This window comes from Dermacentor silvarum, chromosome 1 (genome assembly GCF_013339745.2).
Source record: "Dermacentor silvarum isolate Dsil-2018 chromosome 1, BIME_Dsil_1.4, whole genome shotgun sequence".
In the NCBI taxonomy this organism is placed as follows: Eukaryota; Metazoa; Arthropoda; class Arachnida; order Ixodida; family Ixodidae; genus Dermacentor; species Dermacentor silvarum.
The window spans coordinates 84,942,091-84,960,884 of NC_051154.1; the positions used below are offsets into that span (position 1 = coordinate 84,942,091).

Here is an 18,794-nt window from a genome sequence, read left to right on the forward strand (position 1 = left end):
TATATCACAGAGCAGCTTGTTTCAAGTTGCATGCAACGAACGGCAATCTAATGTGAACTTTTCCTTAATTGAAAAAGGGTAAATGCCGGTCAAAAACAAGTTATTCTTTGTAAAACTCCTCATATCTTCAGAAATTCTGCGCAAGTAGCAAATAAAGTCTCTAACAGCAATGTAAGGAAAATTCAGCACAGAGTATCACATAATTGAGCAAACACATTACGCCTAGTGATAACGATAGAAAAAATAGAGATACTAAACACGGTCGGAATACGGAGAGCGCTATCATGAGATACAAGAAGTCAGCGCAGACTACATTAAACATATACGCTCCCCTTTTTATCCATATTCTCATTTAGCAGTTCAACTGTACTTCAAGTAGAAGTAACTTTCATTCAGTGCGTTATTATACTAAATATTTAAGACGTGCATTTATTGCAATTATAATATACTGACATTTCACTTATGCGAACTATCGGAAGAGCTAAGTTCGGCACTTTCATCTCTTTAGTGCTGAACGACGGCACTGGACAAGCCAATCACGCAGAATGTGCTTTAAAAAATTGACTCCCGCGCTCTTTTTCTTTTATCGTCGAAACCTGAACATGCAATATGAATAGTTTAAAACACTCGTGATCGCATTTTTTTTTTTTTGACGTGCTCATACCTCTAAAACCACAGCCGAAAAATAAAGAAAACAAAAGAAACGTAGCGGTATTTTGCATTAGAACCAGCTGTTGCTCACATTAAGTACGCAAAGAACGCAGTTTTAACTGTGATAGGATATCTCGGCACACAAACGAAACGCCGTGGCGAAGATAAGGTGCACCGCTTTTTGCCCTTCGCTCCTTTTGCCGCGATGACTTCACGCTGCATCATGTGGGCGGGAGAGAGCCCAGCCGCGCGCTCGCAAGAAAGAGAGTTTGCCGGGAAGAAAACCAATTAGCTTTAGCTTTTTCTTGTAGTTGTTGCTATTGCTACAAGGCCGCATGGAGGTTCCCTTCTCGTCAGGGGCTCTTCCTCACTCGGCACCACGTATTCCTGCGACATGCAGACTCAGCGTGAATAGCATTTATTGAATAAATGTTGCTCTTCGCCCTCTGTACGCGCACAGCTTCCGCCCCCCTCTCCCCTTCTTGCCTGCACTTTCTTGAGCACGAAGGGCGGGAGCAGCCGCCCCGGTTCGGGGCCCTGGTTCGAGCCCCATCCGCGCCGCGGCGCCCACTGCGCGCCGCACGGCGTCTGCTGTTGGTTGCCCGACCTGTCCCGCAGACCGCCAGTCCCAGCGACGGCAGCGAACGCTCGACATGCGCTTTGGCCCGCTGCTCCGGCGCCCGCCGCAGACCGCGCGTTCTTGGGATTACGCCGCTCAGCTCTGAGCAAGTCGGCTCAGCCGATTGGCGCTCTCGGCGCTCACTTGTACAGCGCGCCGCTTGCGCTTCGGCCGCACTTGGACAGTTGCTTCCTCTCGTCCGCTAGACGACGACGAAGCCCGTCGGTGCTCATGCACCCTTCACGGACGCTCTCCGCGCTCCTCGTCTGGACGCTGCTCGTCACTTGTCACGGCACCCCGGTGCGCTACAAGGACCAAGGTGCGTGTCGGCGTGACTACTGTTTTCGTCCTCACGTCGCTGTCAAAAGCAGTGGACGAGACTTGCGAACCACTCTAGCTGCATCATTCCTTGCAGTGCCGGTGGCCGCAGGTCACGTCCACGGCATCCAGCCGTAAATAGGCCCCCCGAAAGTTTTGCTGTACAGCTCTACTTTTTTTTTGCAGTACTATCATACATCTTAATTTTATATAAAAGCCTTGCAATAACGTTTAAGGTTTTTCGTTTCTTGTGCTTTTCCACAAAAATAATTTCGCTGCTCTCATTTCATAATATCTTCTTGCGCTTATTTTCTTCTATTCTTCTTCTAATAACCTCTTAGAAAAAACCCACCAAATATAAATAAGGCTTTCGATTCAAATCATGTAACTTTTCTTTGAGGTAACTTCACTGCAAACTTTCATCAATATCGAAAGCTTTAGCCAAGTAACTTTTAAAGTATCGTACCTCGTAGCTCGCCCGTTGTATATCACTCTCACTTGGCCCAACAAACTACTTTTTTATTAGCAGATGAGGACACAAAACTCGAAGCAGTTATCGACAATACGTTAATGTTAGGCTGATAGCATTTACGAATGAAACTTGTTTTGGTGAGTACTCTGGAAATATGTTTAACCTGCTACCGCTGCAATCGAGCTGCACCAACGAAACAACTGCCTAGCATCAGATGTAGCTCATATCCTACTTGTATATAAACTTTGCGATGTGTGGGGCAACATTGCGCACTTCAGCGAATTATATGGCGCGTTCTTTTTTTATTTAATTATTTCTACTGACCTACTTTATCCAAAAGGTTTCCATCATCACCTTTTGTTTTCCATAACGGCCACTTCGAATCTAAATAGCAGCAGAATGGGGCAAATTACTTTCTTGCTTACTCATGCGTATGCCATTTCAGATCTGTATATCTTGAGATGTTCAGGGAACTATCTTAACAGTGACACAATGCTGTGCGCAGTGTGCTGCTTTGATTTTACCGAATGTACTCTGTGTATTAAAACGGGCGCGATAAAGCGCTGCGTGACTACGTTTCGACCTTCAGTTTCAGTTTTAGTACAAGTTCATTAAAATTTGGCGCAATTCTAACAAAAAAAAATGCTACCCCTTAATGAAACACGACTTCAGTTATGGCACACTACGAGTAATTTCATATTTACCGAAATAATCATCCTGCAACGTTTGATTTCATTGTTGAGGCTGAATAACGCGAATCAGCAGCTCTTACTTCTTGGCTTACGAAACTGCGAGAAATTTCCGCCGACTTTATCTATTTCATTTGGCTCTTACTCAGATCTACTTGTGGGAGCATCATAAACACGCAGAATGTGGTCGTTTCCAGTGGTGAACAGGAACGGTACAAAACTGCTTATAACAAGCAATTCAAGTGAAACATCGTGGATCAATCTATGTTCAGTTTGAATAATTTGTCCGCTGAAAACTAACTTGCGTAATGTATTGCCCTGGCTTGAAGCGCACTGCATTGGGTACCTCAAACATGAAGGCAATCGTCTTTTTTGTGTGTATGTCAGCGTTTGAAACAACGCCTGTAAATGTAAACAACTGTAAAGCATGAAATTAGCTGCTAATTTTTTGCCTCGCCTTTAAAAACCAGAGGCCCTCCCCCAGGTATTTTGGCGAAGGCACTGTTATTACGCAGAGGCGTTGAAGATCGGCTCTCATGCGCAGCAAAAGCGGTAATTTAATTAGGATGGAGCGGTACGGTTTGGGATCGCGTCATCGGAAATGTAAATCATAGAATGGCGGAGTTTCCTTGACTCATAACAGCCATCTGCTTGTATCGAAGCGACATTTTTGGTATATATATATATATATATGTATATATATATATATATATATATATATATATATATATACTACTGACAACAAATACACGAAAGCCAAAGCAGAAATTAATTTCGAAATATGATTTATGAGTACAATGTCAACAGAATCGTCGAAAATCAGTAAATATACCAAAGGTACACGAATATCGCCCTATCACGGCAAGCTGGTTCCAGAGCACCTTTGACAGATAGAAAATATGCTCTTGCAAATCAAATCTCGTGTTAGTACATTGTGCAAAACTAGCCTGAGCAATAGCTTCAAAACAAGAAAAAAAAAGCCTGTTCACTTCATGGTCCTTCTTTTTTTAAAAAAAAGAAAGAAAGAAAGAAAAAAGCTAGAACGCAGTGTAGACAGTGATATTAACTGGCGTCATCTTTGCTGCCCAGACCCAGTCAGTTGCAAAGCATAAGCAGTGTTACACTCGACGCCGATCACATATTTCACGCGTATCCGCGTATTAAGCAGAGCTGCGTCGCGCGCAGGCTCAAATTCCGAATCGAGCTGATAATCGCGCCGACCAAACTTCGAAGTCTCCATATTGTTAGCGATCAATTTTTCTTCATCCGGTTGCCGGTTACACAGACAAAAAAAAAAAGGAAAAAAAAAAGAAAATCTCCCGTGGCATGTTAATTTTACAATCGTTAAAACTTTCTTTTTTGGGTTGAATGAAAACTGATATCTCTACTGAAACGCCGGCTGCAAATAAAAGCGTTAGGCAGAAGGACAAGTGAGAATCATTTGGGGCCGGTCCAGCCAAGATGTGTTGGGCTACCAGAGAAAAAAAGACAAAGAGAGAGGGAAAAAAGGGAAACTAAAATGGGCAACACGAAGGCGAAAGGAGACAACGACCGGACATGGCCGTTAATGGGATGCTTTGTGATTTGTTCGCCTCCTTCGAAGAGGGTGAAATGAGAAAAGAACAGAAAAAAAAACGCTGAGCTCTCGTGTTCTGGCTAGTGATCCCTCGTGTTTAATTACAAGTGAACAATTACGACAGATTGCAGTGAATTGCTGAGAAAAGAACTTCGCGAGGAATGAAGATGGCTTTCTTGCAGCAATGGCGAGATATAATAAAAGGTCAAAGCCGTCTCGTTGCCTTCAAGAATTCGCGCGAGCAGTTCCCGTCCTTGGGTAGAATTCCTCGAGCGCGCGTCTTTAATCTGGGCCACCAGTGAAGTGGCCAAGTGCAGCGCCAGGGGCAGTGACCATTTAGCTTGGGCATAAATTCTGACACTGAAATAGCTGGGTCAAAGGCAAGCGATTGTCTAGGCTGCCTTTTCAGACTTCACTAAGCTGAGCTTATTGGCTACGCATCATTTGTTTTTCTCAACGCTTTCCCCACAGAGCCTCATATCTCTGCAAAGAACTACACCGTTTTTTGTTTTTTGTATCGGCGTCTCAAATCATTCGATTTTCCTTTACCACGCCGACAAAGGAGATGCGCAGACGCTTCGCAGAGAGAAGCGTGTGTTTGCTGCTTTGCCAAAATTGCGGGCTTATCTAAGTTCTCTGCTGACCAGTTAAGTCTTTTGTACACTATGAGACATTAACTTAACAGTGATAGTACAGCGTGAGACTTTTGTTTCTCAGATGTCGCTTCCTTGCATAGTCGTCGACTGAAAAAAAAAATAGAAGAGTTAAGGCAATTTGTACAGGGTGCAAGAGAAACTTGATTTTTAAGTAACATAATCTGATATGTCAACATTTGAAATGCACCAGATCATAGGTTCGTTTTTTTTTTTTGCGTTACAATTCCCAATCCAGTATGTTTTATAACACGTTTTCCGAAAAGCTGCTCTATATTGCAGCTTTCGTTCGAGAATGAAGCAGCACAGTATTGTGTGAAACAGGAAATAAGAATGCCACGAGGAAAACTTCTTTGACTTCACATATGCGCTTTTAGTTATCTACCTCCGGTATTTCTCGCGCAAATCATTTTTAATAATAATAACTTTATTTAGAATAATCTACAAGACTGATACGCGACAACGTCTGGATCCTTAGCCATATTCTAGTTACGGATCCATGCACTGATATTAAGAAAAATAAACGATTCAGATACGAGCACAATATTTTTCCTTTTTTTATAGACCCAGTCTGCATATCATGTGGAAAGAACTTTTCATCCGAGCTGTAGTGATGTATTTTGTGTCTGTGATGGTAAGAAGAGACAAATGCGCATAGCTTTGGTACTATCAGGCAAACAAGCCATCTCATTACCAATACTCCCACAAGCGATATTAGCCGACTAAAAATTTATCAGCATTGAAAAAAGCATTTCAAGCCCTACATGTTCGTTTTCTGGTCATTTTCATTTGCGGTTTCTCTTAAAGTAAGTGTAAGAAAGCAGGAGCAGGGTGTTTTAATACAATAATACCAAGCACGTAGCCTTGCAAAACTATATCTCACAAGAAGGAGTTAGCTAATCCAACTACACATCAATATTAATCGCGTGGGTTCAATGGAAATACTTTTAATTGATTATACAGGGGAGCCTACTTAAATATTTTTATATTAGATATCACTAAGCTTGACCGACTCTGAGCCGTAATACTTCCATAGTGACAATTCTATCTCTGTGTTCGTGACGTCTTATTTTCTCTATCTCTCTCTCTCTCTCTTTCGCGACAGTCGATACGCCCTGTTGAATTTTTTTTCTTTCTGCTGTGCAGATTCGCCAGCACCCCTCGTAGTATATATAATCCGAGGACCATATTTAGTCACATCATTAGTTTTGTGCTCGAGAGAGCTTTCAAGCCATCGTTTATTTTTTGCACGTTTAGTGACTCTGCAATAATACCAGACTTAAACCCAAGCGCATTACCTAGACGAGAGTGCAGGCAGGTGTTACGACAATTACGTGCCTCACATCGTTGCAAGCTTACGTAAGCAACGTGTAAATAAAGCTTATTATAACAGTTAAGTTAATAAGGTGAAGATCATCAGTCGTCGCGACATGACGCGTCAAAGGTCTGACTTCATTGTCTTGAAGCAACACATGTCGCAATGGCTGATTTATTATTATTATTATTATTATTATTATTATTATTATTATTATTATTATTATTATTATTATTATTATTATTATTATTATTATTATTATTATTATTATTATTAAGAAAATCAGGAAGTTAGCCACAGATCTAGCCGCTATATGGTGTAGACAGCCTAAGTTGGGGAGGTGGTTAGTGGCAACCTTTTCGTTCATCTCCAGCTAGCGGCCGAGAGAGAGAGAGACCGGTTGTCACACGGCGACCACGGAGCACCCGAACGCCAAGTGTGATGCAAGCGCGCTATCGTCCCGCGGCGGCCGTTATTCAGCTCGCGACCGCACATCTCGGCGCCTGCAATCAGCGGCCTACCCATCGTGTTATATAGGGTCGCCAGGAAGGCGAGACCAGATGGGTGCCCTGCGAGGAATTGACCAGTGAAATTCGTATCGGCTAGGAAGAAGGCCGGGGTGGGACAGCCCATCTTCGGCCCACGGACGGACCATGGCGTGCGGCGGCCCTTGCAAGGCGGCCGCTCCCAGAGTCGGTCGTTTGCCGGGTAATTAGGTGAGAATTCCGGCGCTCTGGGCGGGCCAGCGAGCACGCGTCCGATGGGCGGCTTCGGCAACCGGCCGAGTGGGCCTCCGCCCCGGCGGCTCGCGCGAGTTGCACCCGGCCGCCCGGCTTCATTATTCACCGCGCGGCCGACCGATTTTGAGCGCCTGTGGCTGCGCCGCGCGGGTCTCCCTTCCCGCAGTTCGCGCTCAGTGCAACCCCCCCCCTCCTCCCCCTCGGTGTGCGTGCGAGGCGCATATTTGGTGGCGGAGGCGCCCACGACGAGCCCGCTGCGGCACCAGCATCGCTTGTTAAGCGCCGCTCGTCTGAGATTGGAACCGCATCCTTGACCCGGCAAAGTGCGGCCGACCAACAGCTCCGACCGTGATTTGGCACGGAGGAAAGCGCTCGCCAGAGATACACCGGTAAATAAGAGGAGAAGCCCTCCTTATGCGCACTGCGATCCGACGGGACAGGCACACACGTACACACACGTACACACACGTACACACACGTACACACACGTACACACACGTACACGCACGTACACGCACGTACACACACACACACACACACACACACACACACACACACACACACGCACGCACGCACACACACACGCACATACACACGCACACACGCGCTCATATATATATATATATATATATATATATATATATATATATATATTATGTAAAGGAATGTCTAAGGCTGTGCGTGTCTCGCACGCGTATCTAGAAGACGGCAGCATTTTTCATTTAGTACGTGGAAGTACTTATAAATAAGCGCGAATCTTCTTGTAGTCTTGAACGCGTAATTTGCGCAAGTTTTTTTTTTGTTTTTGTTTTTGTTTCTTTAAAGCGTGAGTCGCACGCAAAAGTTTTGACCGCAAAATGAGAGCGAGTCTGATAATACATCCGTGAAGTCAACGAGGCTCTCAGTGGCACTGTTACGTGCGTTAGTAACGGATGTAGAGTACGAACATATGACATTTCAATTATACATTATTTAAGGTCATTCTGCAGTTGGAGGATTTTTGTGTTGTGTGCATAGACGTGTAGTGTTCTGTTCGAAAAACATTTTTCCCCGAAATGCCACTCGTGCAAGTGAATGTTATGTTATAATATTCTGAATGTGGGGGGCAGCGCCACGGAGCGGCATAGTTTCGAGTCATCGACACGCCGATTAACGGGCGCCAAGAACGTCGTTGTCTCACGGTGCGGCATATAGTTTCGAGATAGCGACACGCCCGTTAACTGGCGCCAAAAACGTCGTGGTCTCACGGTACGGCATAGTTTCGAGACAGCGACATGCCGATTAACGGGAGCCGTGTGGCAGGCAGCCGCTGTTGCTTCTGTGATGATCACCGGCATATAGTTTGGAAGGTCAAGCGCAAGTTGCGCCAGTTGATGAGCGACGCTTCTGCGCGAGTTCGGGACAAGTCGTGTTTTGTTTGACAGTAGTGCTTTTCTTTCGAGGCACGTTTGGTAAGTTGCATTCATTATTATTCATTTCTCTGCGGACACTTTGGAACAACTTTGAGTGTTAGGAACGTTCTGTTAGGCAGATGGCAGTGTTGGTCTCTTCTAATCGTGGTAGAAGCAGATAAATTTTCGAGTTAATTTGATGTTTGCTTTCAGGAAAACGCGACAGCTGAACGCTCGAGAAAGGATAGCGTCAGTGATTTTTTTCGCAGAGATATGTAGATAGTTCGTGTGAGCTTCCGTTAAACTAAGACTTTCTTTTCGGATTTCGCGAGTTCTGAAAATAACGCTGTATCAGGTTAGATACTGGTTATTCTGCAGACTACTTCAGCTGATTTTAGAAATCGCCGGATGGTTGTTTTTGCACGCACGTAGAGAGTACCGCGCCTTAGAAACGGGCTGCGCGGATCACTTTTAGTAATGGTATACTTTACAGATTTCTTTTCTCTTCGGCGTATTATGTAAGGGTATGTCTAAGGCTGTGCATGTCTCGCACGTGTATGTAGAAGACGGCAGAATTTGAGTTTCATTTAGTGCGTGGAAGTACTTATAAATAAGCTCGAATCTTCTTGTAGTTTTGAACGCGTAATTTGCGCAAGTTTTTTGTTTTTGTTTCTTTAATGCGTGAGTCGCACGCAGAAATTTTGACCGTGTTATGCAGAAGTATTAGGTAGGATAAAGTGCAGTGACCATATCAATAGGTTAGTGAGGTCTAAGATTTCTCTCAATTTGAAGAGAGAAAGAATAAAATTAGTCAAGAAGAAACAGGCCAACCTAGACGCAGTAAGGGTAAAAGCAGACCAATTCAGGCTGGTGCTCGCAAACAAATATGCAGCTTTAGAACAGGAAGATGAAGACAATATAGAGGTAATGAATGAAACCGTAACTAGGCTGATCTCAGAAGCAGCAATTGAAGTGGGAGGTCAGGCACCAAGGCAACCAGTAGGTAAGCTCTCCCAAGTAACAAAGGGCCTAATAAAGAAACGGCAAAACATGAAAGTGTCAAACTCGAGAGATCAGATAGAATTCGCTGAACTATCGAAACTGATCAACAAGAAGAAAGTAAGGGATATCGAAATTACTACGTGGAAAAGATTGCGGAAGCAGTAAAATATGGACGCAGCATGAAATCAGTGAGAAGAAAACTAGGCATAAGACAAGGCAAAATGTATGCACTGAAAGATAAGCAGGGTAATATCATCAGCAATTTCGATGACATAGTAAAAGCAGCGGAAGAATTCTATACTGATCTGTACAGTGCCCAGAGCAGCCAAGCTACTTTCATTCGAAGTAGTGATGAACAGGATACAGAGGCTCCTTCTATAAGTAGCGATGAGTTAGAAGGGCCTTGAAAGACATGACCAGGGGAAAAGCTGCCGGAGTAGATGCAATAACAGTCGATTCAATCAAAAATGGAGGATATATCATGCTTGAAAAGCTTGCGGCCCTTTATATGTAATGCCTCACGACTTCAAGTGTACCAGAAAGTTGTAGGAACGCCAACATTATACTCATTCATAAGAAGGGAGATGTTAAAGAACTGAAGAATTATAGACCTATTAGCTTGCTTTCAGTATTGTATAAAATATTCACCGAGATAATTTTGAATAGAATCAGGGTAACACTTGACTTCAGCAACCAAGAGAACAGGCTGGCTTCTGGAAGGGAGAGTCTACGATGGGTCATATCCATGCATGTCATCAATCAGGTAATGGAGAAATCTGCAGAGTACAATCAACCTCTCTATATGGCTTTCATAGATTGTGAAAAAGCATTTGATTCAGTAGATATACTAGCAGTCATAGAGGCACTGCGAAACCGAGGAGTACAGGAGGCATATATGAATATCTTGGCAAATATCGACAAGGATTGTACAGCAACCTTGGTTCTCCACAAGAAAAGTAGAACGATAGCTATTAAGAAAGAGGTCAGGCAAGGAGACACAATCTCTCCAATGCTATTCACTGCATGCTTAGAAGAGGTATTCAAGCTCTTAGACTGGGAAGGCTTAGGAGTGAGGATCAACGGTGAATATCTCAACAACCTTCGCTTTGCAGAGGACATTGTCATATTCAGCAACAATGGGGACGAATTACAGCTAATAATTGAGGACCTTAACCGAGAAAGTGTAAGAGTGGGGTTGAAGAGTAACATGCAGAAGACAAAGATAATGTTAAATAGCCTGGAAAGAGAACGAGAATTCAGAATCGCTCGTCAGCCTCTAGAGTCTGTAAAGGAGTACGTTTATCTAGGTCAAATATTCACAGGGGACCCTGATCATGAGAAAGAAATTTACAGAAGAATAAAATTGGGTTGGAGTGCATACGGAAGGCATTGCCAAATCCTGATTGGGAGCTTACCACTGTCTTTGAAAAGAAAAGTGTAAAATCATTGCATTCTACCGGTACTAACATATGGGGCAGACACTTGGAGGTTAAAAAAGAAGCTCGGGAACAAGTTAAGGACCGCACAAAAAGCGATGGAACGAAAAATGTTAGGCCTAACGTTAAGAGACAGGAAGAGAGTGGCGTAGATCAGAGAACAAACGGGGATAACCGATATTCTAGTTGACATTAAACGGAAAAAAATGGAGGTGGGCAGGCCATGCAATGCGTAGGATGGATGACCGGTGGACCATTAGAGTTACAGAATGGATACCAAGAGAAAGGAAGCGCAGTCAAGAACAGCAGAAAACTGCGTGGGGTGATGAAGTGATGAAATCTGCAGGCGCAAGCTGGAGACAGCTAGCGCAAGACAGGGGTAATTGGAGATCACAGGGAGAGGCCTTCGTCCTGCAGTGGACTTAAATATAGGCAGATGATATATATATAATATATATATAATCTTCTATGTCAGCATCACTGTACTGCACTAATGGGCTGATTATTGCCAGAATAATGTCTCCCATCATGGCTGATGCAAATTTCTTTCGTGAAATCGGGAGGGTGTGAAGTGAAGGAACTACGTATTTCAACGTCATGCAAAAGCATTCTGTCCCAGTAAAATTTCTTTCTATTTACGTGAACATTAAAAAATAATTAATACGCTTATGATCAGGCTTGACACTCCTATTAATCTCGCCTACATCATGTGTACAAATTTATGCCGCCGTATTCATTATAGCCCTGTGCGACCCACCACGCCTGACTGACTGATATTAATTTCCAAGAGCTGTATCTGGGTTCTAAGACACACCACAGAGGAAAACTTCAGATTAATTCTGACATTCTCGGCACTTCAACAGCCGCAGTAATCTCAGTACGCGGGTGACTATAGAAACTTGTTTTATTTCACTGCCCATCAGGAAGGGTACCAGGTTACCAGGACTATTCAAGGGTGCAGCACCAGTTGTTCACTGCTGCAGTATATTTTCCACGTTCTACCTGAGCTTCGGAAAAATTTTATCTCACGAGTCATTCTCGATAAATATTCTTACATACTTGAACACATTCAGTTTCTCAAAACAATACAAATATATGTTAGGTTCTCGTCTTTGAAAAATGAGCGGCTACATTAGAGCACTGCACGGGCCGATTTTTTTCAGCCCGGGCCCGGCCCGGGCCCGTTTTTACTTTGGGCTGCCCGCCCAAGCTCGATCAAAAATTTTATGGCGAGACCCGGGCCCGGCCCGGGCCCGGAAATAATCTACGTTACCCGCCCGGCCCGCCACCTTAGGCCCGAGCCCGACTCAAAACCGGCCCGAACCCGGCCCGAACCCGGCCCGAGACCGAAAAATAATGTTTTTCAGAGTTGAGACGCCCGAGAATAACTCGCTGCACGTTACATGCACACCACCAGAAAGCCCGAGCCCGGCCCGGGCCCGCGTCCAAAAACCCGATCCCGGCCCGGACCACCGGCCGGCCGTGGTCTAAGCTACATATCTTATGATAGCTGCACTTGCCTCAAACACCATCGCTTATGCTTGCACCCGGCGGGAATGACTGAGGTCAATGCGAGGTCGTATTACTGATTTACGAGGCGAATGAGTAACTCAAGTGCGATGGCGAGAGCTCTCTGAAAGTATTTTATCTTGCATTCACTGCACCATTTACAGCACCAGATGGATAACGTGAAGGATTTATTCATTTATTTATTTCTGTTTTCTGAGCACACTTTATAATGCCCCTGAATTTGCAAGTGGCCTCGTTGTAGCGGTTAACACTTAGCGGATTCCCAGCATTGAGTCTCAAGATTTTGTTTCCTCCTCACCGAGTTTTCTAAATACGTAATGTCCTCATAGCGCCTCTTTAGCAACGACAGCGTCGCCAAGGCCTAGCACTTCGTGCCCCGCCGTCCTTTCCAGGACCGAGCGGTTGCCGTGACATAAATGGCAAAGTGTGTCGCGGCTGTTCGGTATAAATGGCTCAGCCGCGACCCGCGTGCCCCCACTTAAGTGACCGCAATTTTATACCGCCCTTTAGTAAAAGTGTTTTCACCGCGCCCAAGCTCCGCAATGCCACGTTCCCTGCTCACCGGATCATCCGCCTGATGCCTGAAGCGCCGCGCACGATATCTCTCGAAAATGAGCGAATTCAGCCCGTTCAGTTTTTAGAATAAGGAGAGATGTCAGAGCATTGGCGAAATTACCGATTTTCGCCCTGGTGGCCACTTCTCAAGTCCGCCGCGCATGAATGCCCTAAAGTGGGCGACTCCGCCGGATTAACGGCTATATCGGGCCCTAACAAGCGCGTCCACTAGTCATATACTTAGGGAGCCGCTGAAGCCCTGCTGCAAAACCCTAAGAGAAAACCTCTATCCGTGGATGGCTGCTGTTAGCCAGGCATCGAGCCCATCTCTGGTACGCTTCTCTGCTCTCGCGCGAGTCAACGACGCGGGGTTGAGTTTCCCGCCGGCACTGGAGGGCGGTCTGCGAGCCAGGCTTAATTAAACGCATCGGTGCTAATTCTTGCTTCCTTTATTTCTCCTTTCTCCACGCTTCATTGAACGACAGCCAACCTGAAGCAGCTCACGAGTAAGCTTTTCTACAATGGTGCACCTTCAGCAGAAAAGGTGAAAATAAAAAGAGTGACTTATGAGCCAGGCACATCCGGGGATGCCAAACACTGAAGCTATGAGCTCAAAAAGATCTAAAAGAAAGAAGAAAAGTGTGCTTTGTGGAAGAATAAAATGGTGCCTTTATAGGCAAGAAATGGTTCTTTACAATCATCTAGCTTTTGAACTGTGCTAGCTCTTCTCACAGGAGTTTACGCTTTTATTTAAGGCCGAAAAAGGAAACACGTCGAACTTATTTGGCGAAACATAATTTTATCCGTAGCTCGTTAAAAAATAACAAAAAATAACGAGGTTTATAGATTTCTACTAAGACACGGACAAAGCAAACCCAGTTTCGAGCTTTCAACTACTGTCGCAGTAATTAAACAGCCATATAAAAAACAAAGGGTATACGTTTATTTGAACAATATAGTTGAAAAAAATATATACATATTGATAAGGGGATTCACTGACGGCAAGCGGCAGGCGAAAAACCAGCACAGCCGCAAGAGAGCAACGGTTTCGGCGTCAACAGCTCGAGAACTGCGCTCACGCCCTACATCTATGAGAGCGCCCCACTACTGCTTGCTCCCTGTTCTTCTTCTTCATTACAATTTATCCATAAATAAATAACCAATACGGGATTTTTTTTTTAATAGGCACCAACAAAGCACGCTGAATTTTGATCGAGAACGCCTGACCACTGTCGGTGCCCAGTGCTTTACATGAGTTATGCTTCCCCTATTTGCTCTAAGTTCTTCAGCATGAGATAAAGTCATGCCCACGATATTCTCGTCTCATGCATCTTACATAATATTATGTTTGACAATGCTTACGATAATAGCTTGCGGCCGTGCAACTGCCCTCGTGTTCTGCAGCCTTTTCCATCTCACAGTGAATATACGCAGCCGCTTGTGCTCTTGGCGAACGATCTGCTGGGCCCAGTCAGTTAGCGCACGCATACCAAATACTAACCGACCGTATAGTATACGAGATCGATGCTAAGGTCTGTACGTCCGCGTACTGTTTGCCGAGTCTTCGAGGATTTGCCGTCGACGCTGGCAGCGTGTCGCCAGGGAAGCGGACATTCGGAACGGTGTGCCTGAAAGTCGAGTGTGTCCGCGAGCGTTCCTTGAGCCCTGCTTCAGTCCATCCATGTTTAATGCCAGCTCTTTCTTCGTCGGCGTGGACGAGAGAAATCAGATACTGGGCCCTTTGAAGACAAGGACCCTTTCCTGCCCTGGCGGTTTGTTGGCACTCGAAAGTCGGAGGTCTACGTGCTCATGCCGAAGGCCTATAGTCCGCTGGAAGTTGGGCAACTGTGCGTATTGCGTTCGATTTATCGGCACCCACCGACTGGCTAGATTCCCTGCGCACAATCGCGCTTCCTCATCCTTCGGCCGTTCTTGTTATTTTATTTTCTATTCTGGTGTTTACTTCGGCGCTCCTGTCAATAGTCCTCCTGCCCAGTAGCTTCAAAGCCAGCTTTCGTGTGGGTTCCGCCCACTTTCTTCCAAGCTCGCTTGAGCAGCGGGAGCCCGGATAAAATTATAGAAGGCGTATAGCAAGCTGAGGGTGCTTCGCGACTGTTCGACGCTGCTTTTCCTCTGTTGTACTTGTTTGTTTTGTTTGGCAAGATGCCCTGCTCTTGTCGTTTTTTGTCTCTTGCGGAACGTTCCGTTTGAAAGTCCCAAGGCTCAGCTGGCAGGTTCCAGTTACGCATTTTCCTATTTGCTTCTCAGCGAAGAATGTTTTCAAGGGTTTCCGAGCGTCTCGAGCTTCCAGTCTTTTTTTGCCAGCGGAAGAGCGGCCACCCAGTTATATAAGCAGGGCGTATTTTGAACGAGTCTGCTGATTTTTCGTTTGGGGCCTTTATGCCAGCGTCGCCTAATATATGTCGTAGCACATCGCAAACGTAAGTTTAGGTAAGTTTTTTTTATACCATTTTGTCGCCGCGGCAACTGTCGACGCTTGCATTCTGCGTTATGTTCGAGCCCATCTCGGTGCAGTCATGGCGCCTACAACTGGCCGTATTTCCGTCGTGTTTTCTTTTTCTTACCGTTCTGGCTACGCATACACACGTTATTTCGCCTCTCAATTGCTCTATTGGGAACACGAAGCCGCCATATGCACAGAAAGGACCCCCGCATGAAGGCCGATCGATTCGGCGTGAGCAAGTGTAGTCGCGGCGTCGGCAACTCTAGAATCGCTTTCGTTTCTCCGGGGGCGCGCATTTTAGCGCTCGTTTTTCAGAACTTCAGTTCAGGTTTCGCTTTGTTGCTGCTGCAGCGTGTCCGTAAACTGTCTTGCTACTCGCTCAGAGCCAACGACTAAACGTCGTTCTTTCAAGGATGACGAGGTGCACTCGCTTCTGGGTGTCGTTTCGAGCGTTGCAAGGACGACAAAATAAAAATAAAGATGCGCAGCAGATGGGGGCGGGGGCACAGAGGCGTTGGTTTTGTCGGCTGTCACGCGCCCGTCTCTCTTCGGTGGAGGGCCACGCGCGACTGGCCTTTGCTGCTGAAAAGGACGCCGCAAAAACACTCGCCAAATAAAAATACAGCACGAAGAAAGAAAAATGCGAAAAGTGGGCGTTGTTTAGGCTCTCGATCCGGGCAAACAGCAACGTTGTAGATGGTGCCGGGCATGTCAAAACAGGTACCCCTTGACATGTAGGGTGGCATGAGTGCCGTGGTATCTGTAGATAAATTCTGATAGCGCATACCATCAGAAAAATAACGTCATACCATGAATCGCATAGCGGCGCATAATGCGTGATGGCGCAGCTATCGCTCGATTAAGCGTAAGTGTAAGCACGGAGCGAGATATGCAGGCGCGCCCACTCGCGTGATAAGGCGTTGACGTTAATAGATAATTTAAGTACCGCGTAAATTGACTGCGTTAGTGTTAGCGCGAGACGGAACGCTAACGCTCTTTTACGTATGCTTCAGAGCATTGTACAAACTATTGTTTTAGAATAAGGAGACCAAGTGGAACGCAAACGCTCACAGCTGCGACACTACCTATAGACGGAACAGTTCACAAAGTAGAACTAAGCCAAATGTACACAAAGTGTCATTCTAATTTAATGCGGCATCCGTATTATGAGCACAGTAACGAGCTCGATGGCACATTGCTTTCCCGCGAATTATGGTGATTTGGGTTGTGGCGCCATCTGTATTACAATCATTCGTACAAACATTCGCAATCAATTCCTTGTAAGATATATGGGTCGTGGCTTGTCTCATGGGTTGCCAAATAAATAAGATAGAAGGCCGTGTACAGCTAGCATACAGCCGCTCTTGTTAAGCCTAAAGCATAGAAAAATCAAGGATGGATTTTGAAAACAACAGGGGCTAGATTCACAAAGCTTCTCTTTCGTAAGTTCGATTTACCATTGGCTGGCCGCCTTTGTAATGATATGTCTGGCATCCGGATTGGCTAAAATTTTTTCTTACGAAAAATTATAGCGAAGGAAGTTTTTGTGAATACGGGCCCAGTTGTCACTAATACTTTCATATATGGATGCATCATGATGAAAAGCAAGTACAAGCATCTGATGGGAACGAATGGACCAAACCACGCTAGAAGACGACTTGATAGATCCGAAGCACGCGGCTGTAGCCTCGAAGGCGCCGCCATGTTTTCCACGCTAAACCGTATTTGCGAGCGTTAGGGTCCCACGCTAATTTCCATATAAACCAGCGTTTTGTGCATGCACAGTCTGAACCCGCTATTTCCTTGCGTATAGCGTGCTGCCACTTACGCTGTACTAAAACTTCTTCTTTCTGGGGCTTTACGTCCATGCCGTAGTGGAGGGCTCCGGATTAATTTTGACCCCTTGGGGTTATTTAACGTGCACTACAACGCAATCACACGGGTGTTTTTGCATTCTGTACAAAAACTCTCTAATGTGATATCGAACCCAGCTTCGTGGAGCAACGCATACGTCATGCTTATGTTTGTGACTCGCATGCACCAGTAGTCATTGAGAATTGTGTCTGTGGTCTCCAGCAGCGCAAACATCGTGCGTTTTTGAAGTGTCGAAGCATACTACACTTACCCTGTCCTAAGTGAATAACACACCACGATGTAATGAAGTCGGTAATATTGTGCATAAGGTCACTCACATTTTAAGTACGACGAAATATTGGGACAATAGACTCGACCGTCATCCGCGCAGAGGGCCGCAAGGGCATTGCTTCACTCGTTTAAGACGACAGGGCTCTGCAAAGGCATTTGATTGCGCGGAGAACGCTGTTGTGTGTTCACGCACATCACTTCCTATCCATTTTCTTCTCACTTTTTTATGCTTTTAAAATGCTTTGGAACTACCCGCGATTTCATGACTGTCTAACCGTTTTCGTGGGCTGATCTCGAAGATCGGGCAGTTTAACACAGCGGTAAAAACCGCATCGTATTACGGCCCCACCGTGCAGTGGTACCGCTGGTACCGTGCGGTACCACCCGGTAATAAGGAGCGTTTTCGTGTTCTTTCCTCGTGGCAACTAGCGCTTCGAGACACTAATTGAGACGCTGCCCCTCTGGTGGAAAACGCAGACGCTGTCGTTTAAGACGTTGCACCTCTGGTCGCAGCGTCTGCGACCAGAGAGACGTCGCATGGGGTTCCGAACTGGTCCATGAGGAAGTGGCGCTCGAAATACCGGTTGGCTTCCGCGTACACGAAGGGCACGGTGGTAAAAGGAGCGCCACCCAAAGCACTTAGTGCAACATAGTGCCACAAATGACAATCTCCCGGCCAAGGCATGCTAAACGGATTCTTGGATAGCAACCGGGGTTGGTTCTTTTTTTTTGCGCTTTTCCCCTCCCCTAGTGTAGGGTAGCAAATCAGGTGCAACCTGGATAGCCTCGCTGCCTTTCGTTTTCTCTCTGTCCGATACGCAGGAAATTTCTCCGAAGTCGCATAGTTGTGAAATGGGATCTTATGAGACACATTATTACATACACGATATGAACCAATAAACAATAAGAGACTAAAACGTAGTCGCTGCCAGTGATCTGGGGTTTTACGTGCCAAAACCATGATCTGCATGGGGCCAGATTCACAAAGCTTTTCTTTCGTAGGTTCGCTGTGCCATTTGCTGGCCGTCTTCGCTAATGATATGTCTGGCATCCGGATTGGCTAAATTTATTTCTTACGAAAAATTCTAGCGTAAGAAGTTTTTGTGAATACGGGCCCTGATTACGAGACGCACTGTATAGTGAGGTACTTCGGAATAACTTTTACTACCTGGGCTTCTTTAAGATGCACCAGTGGCATGGTACACGAGCGTTGTTGCATTTCGCCCCCATCAAAATGT

At 45.5% G+C, this 18,794-nt stretch overlaps 1 protein-coding gene across 1 annotated transcript in view; it reads left to right on the top strand.

The window, feature by feature from the left end:
• The first annotated feature begins 1,323 nt into the window (after positions 1–1,323).
• LOC119449468 (hemicentin-2-like) overlaps positions 1,324–18,794 on the top strand; it is a 549,353-nt gene continuing 531,882 nt past the window's right edge. Inside the window, exon 1 of the mRNA XM_037712679.2 lies at positions 1,324–1,589. Within this exon, the coding sequence (XP_037568607.2) occupies positions 1,502–1,589 (88 nt within the window). The 5' untranslated portion in view covers positions 1,324–1,501. The remainder of the gene's footprint in view (positions 1,590–18,794) is intronic.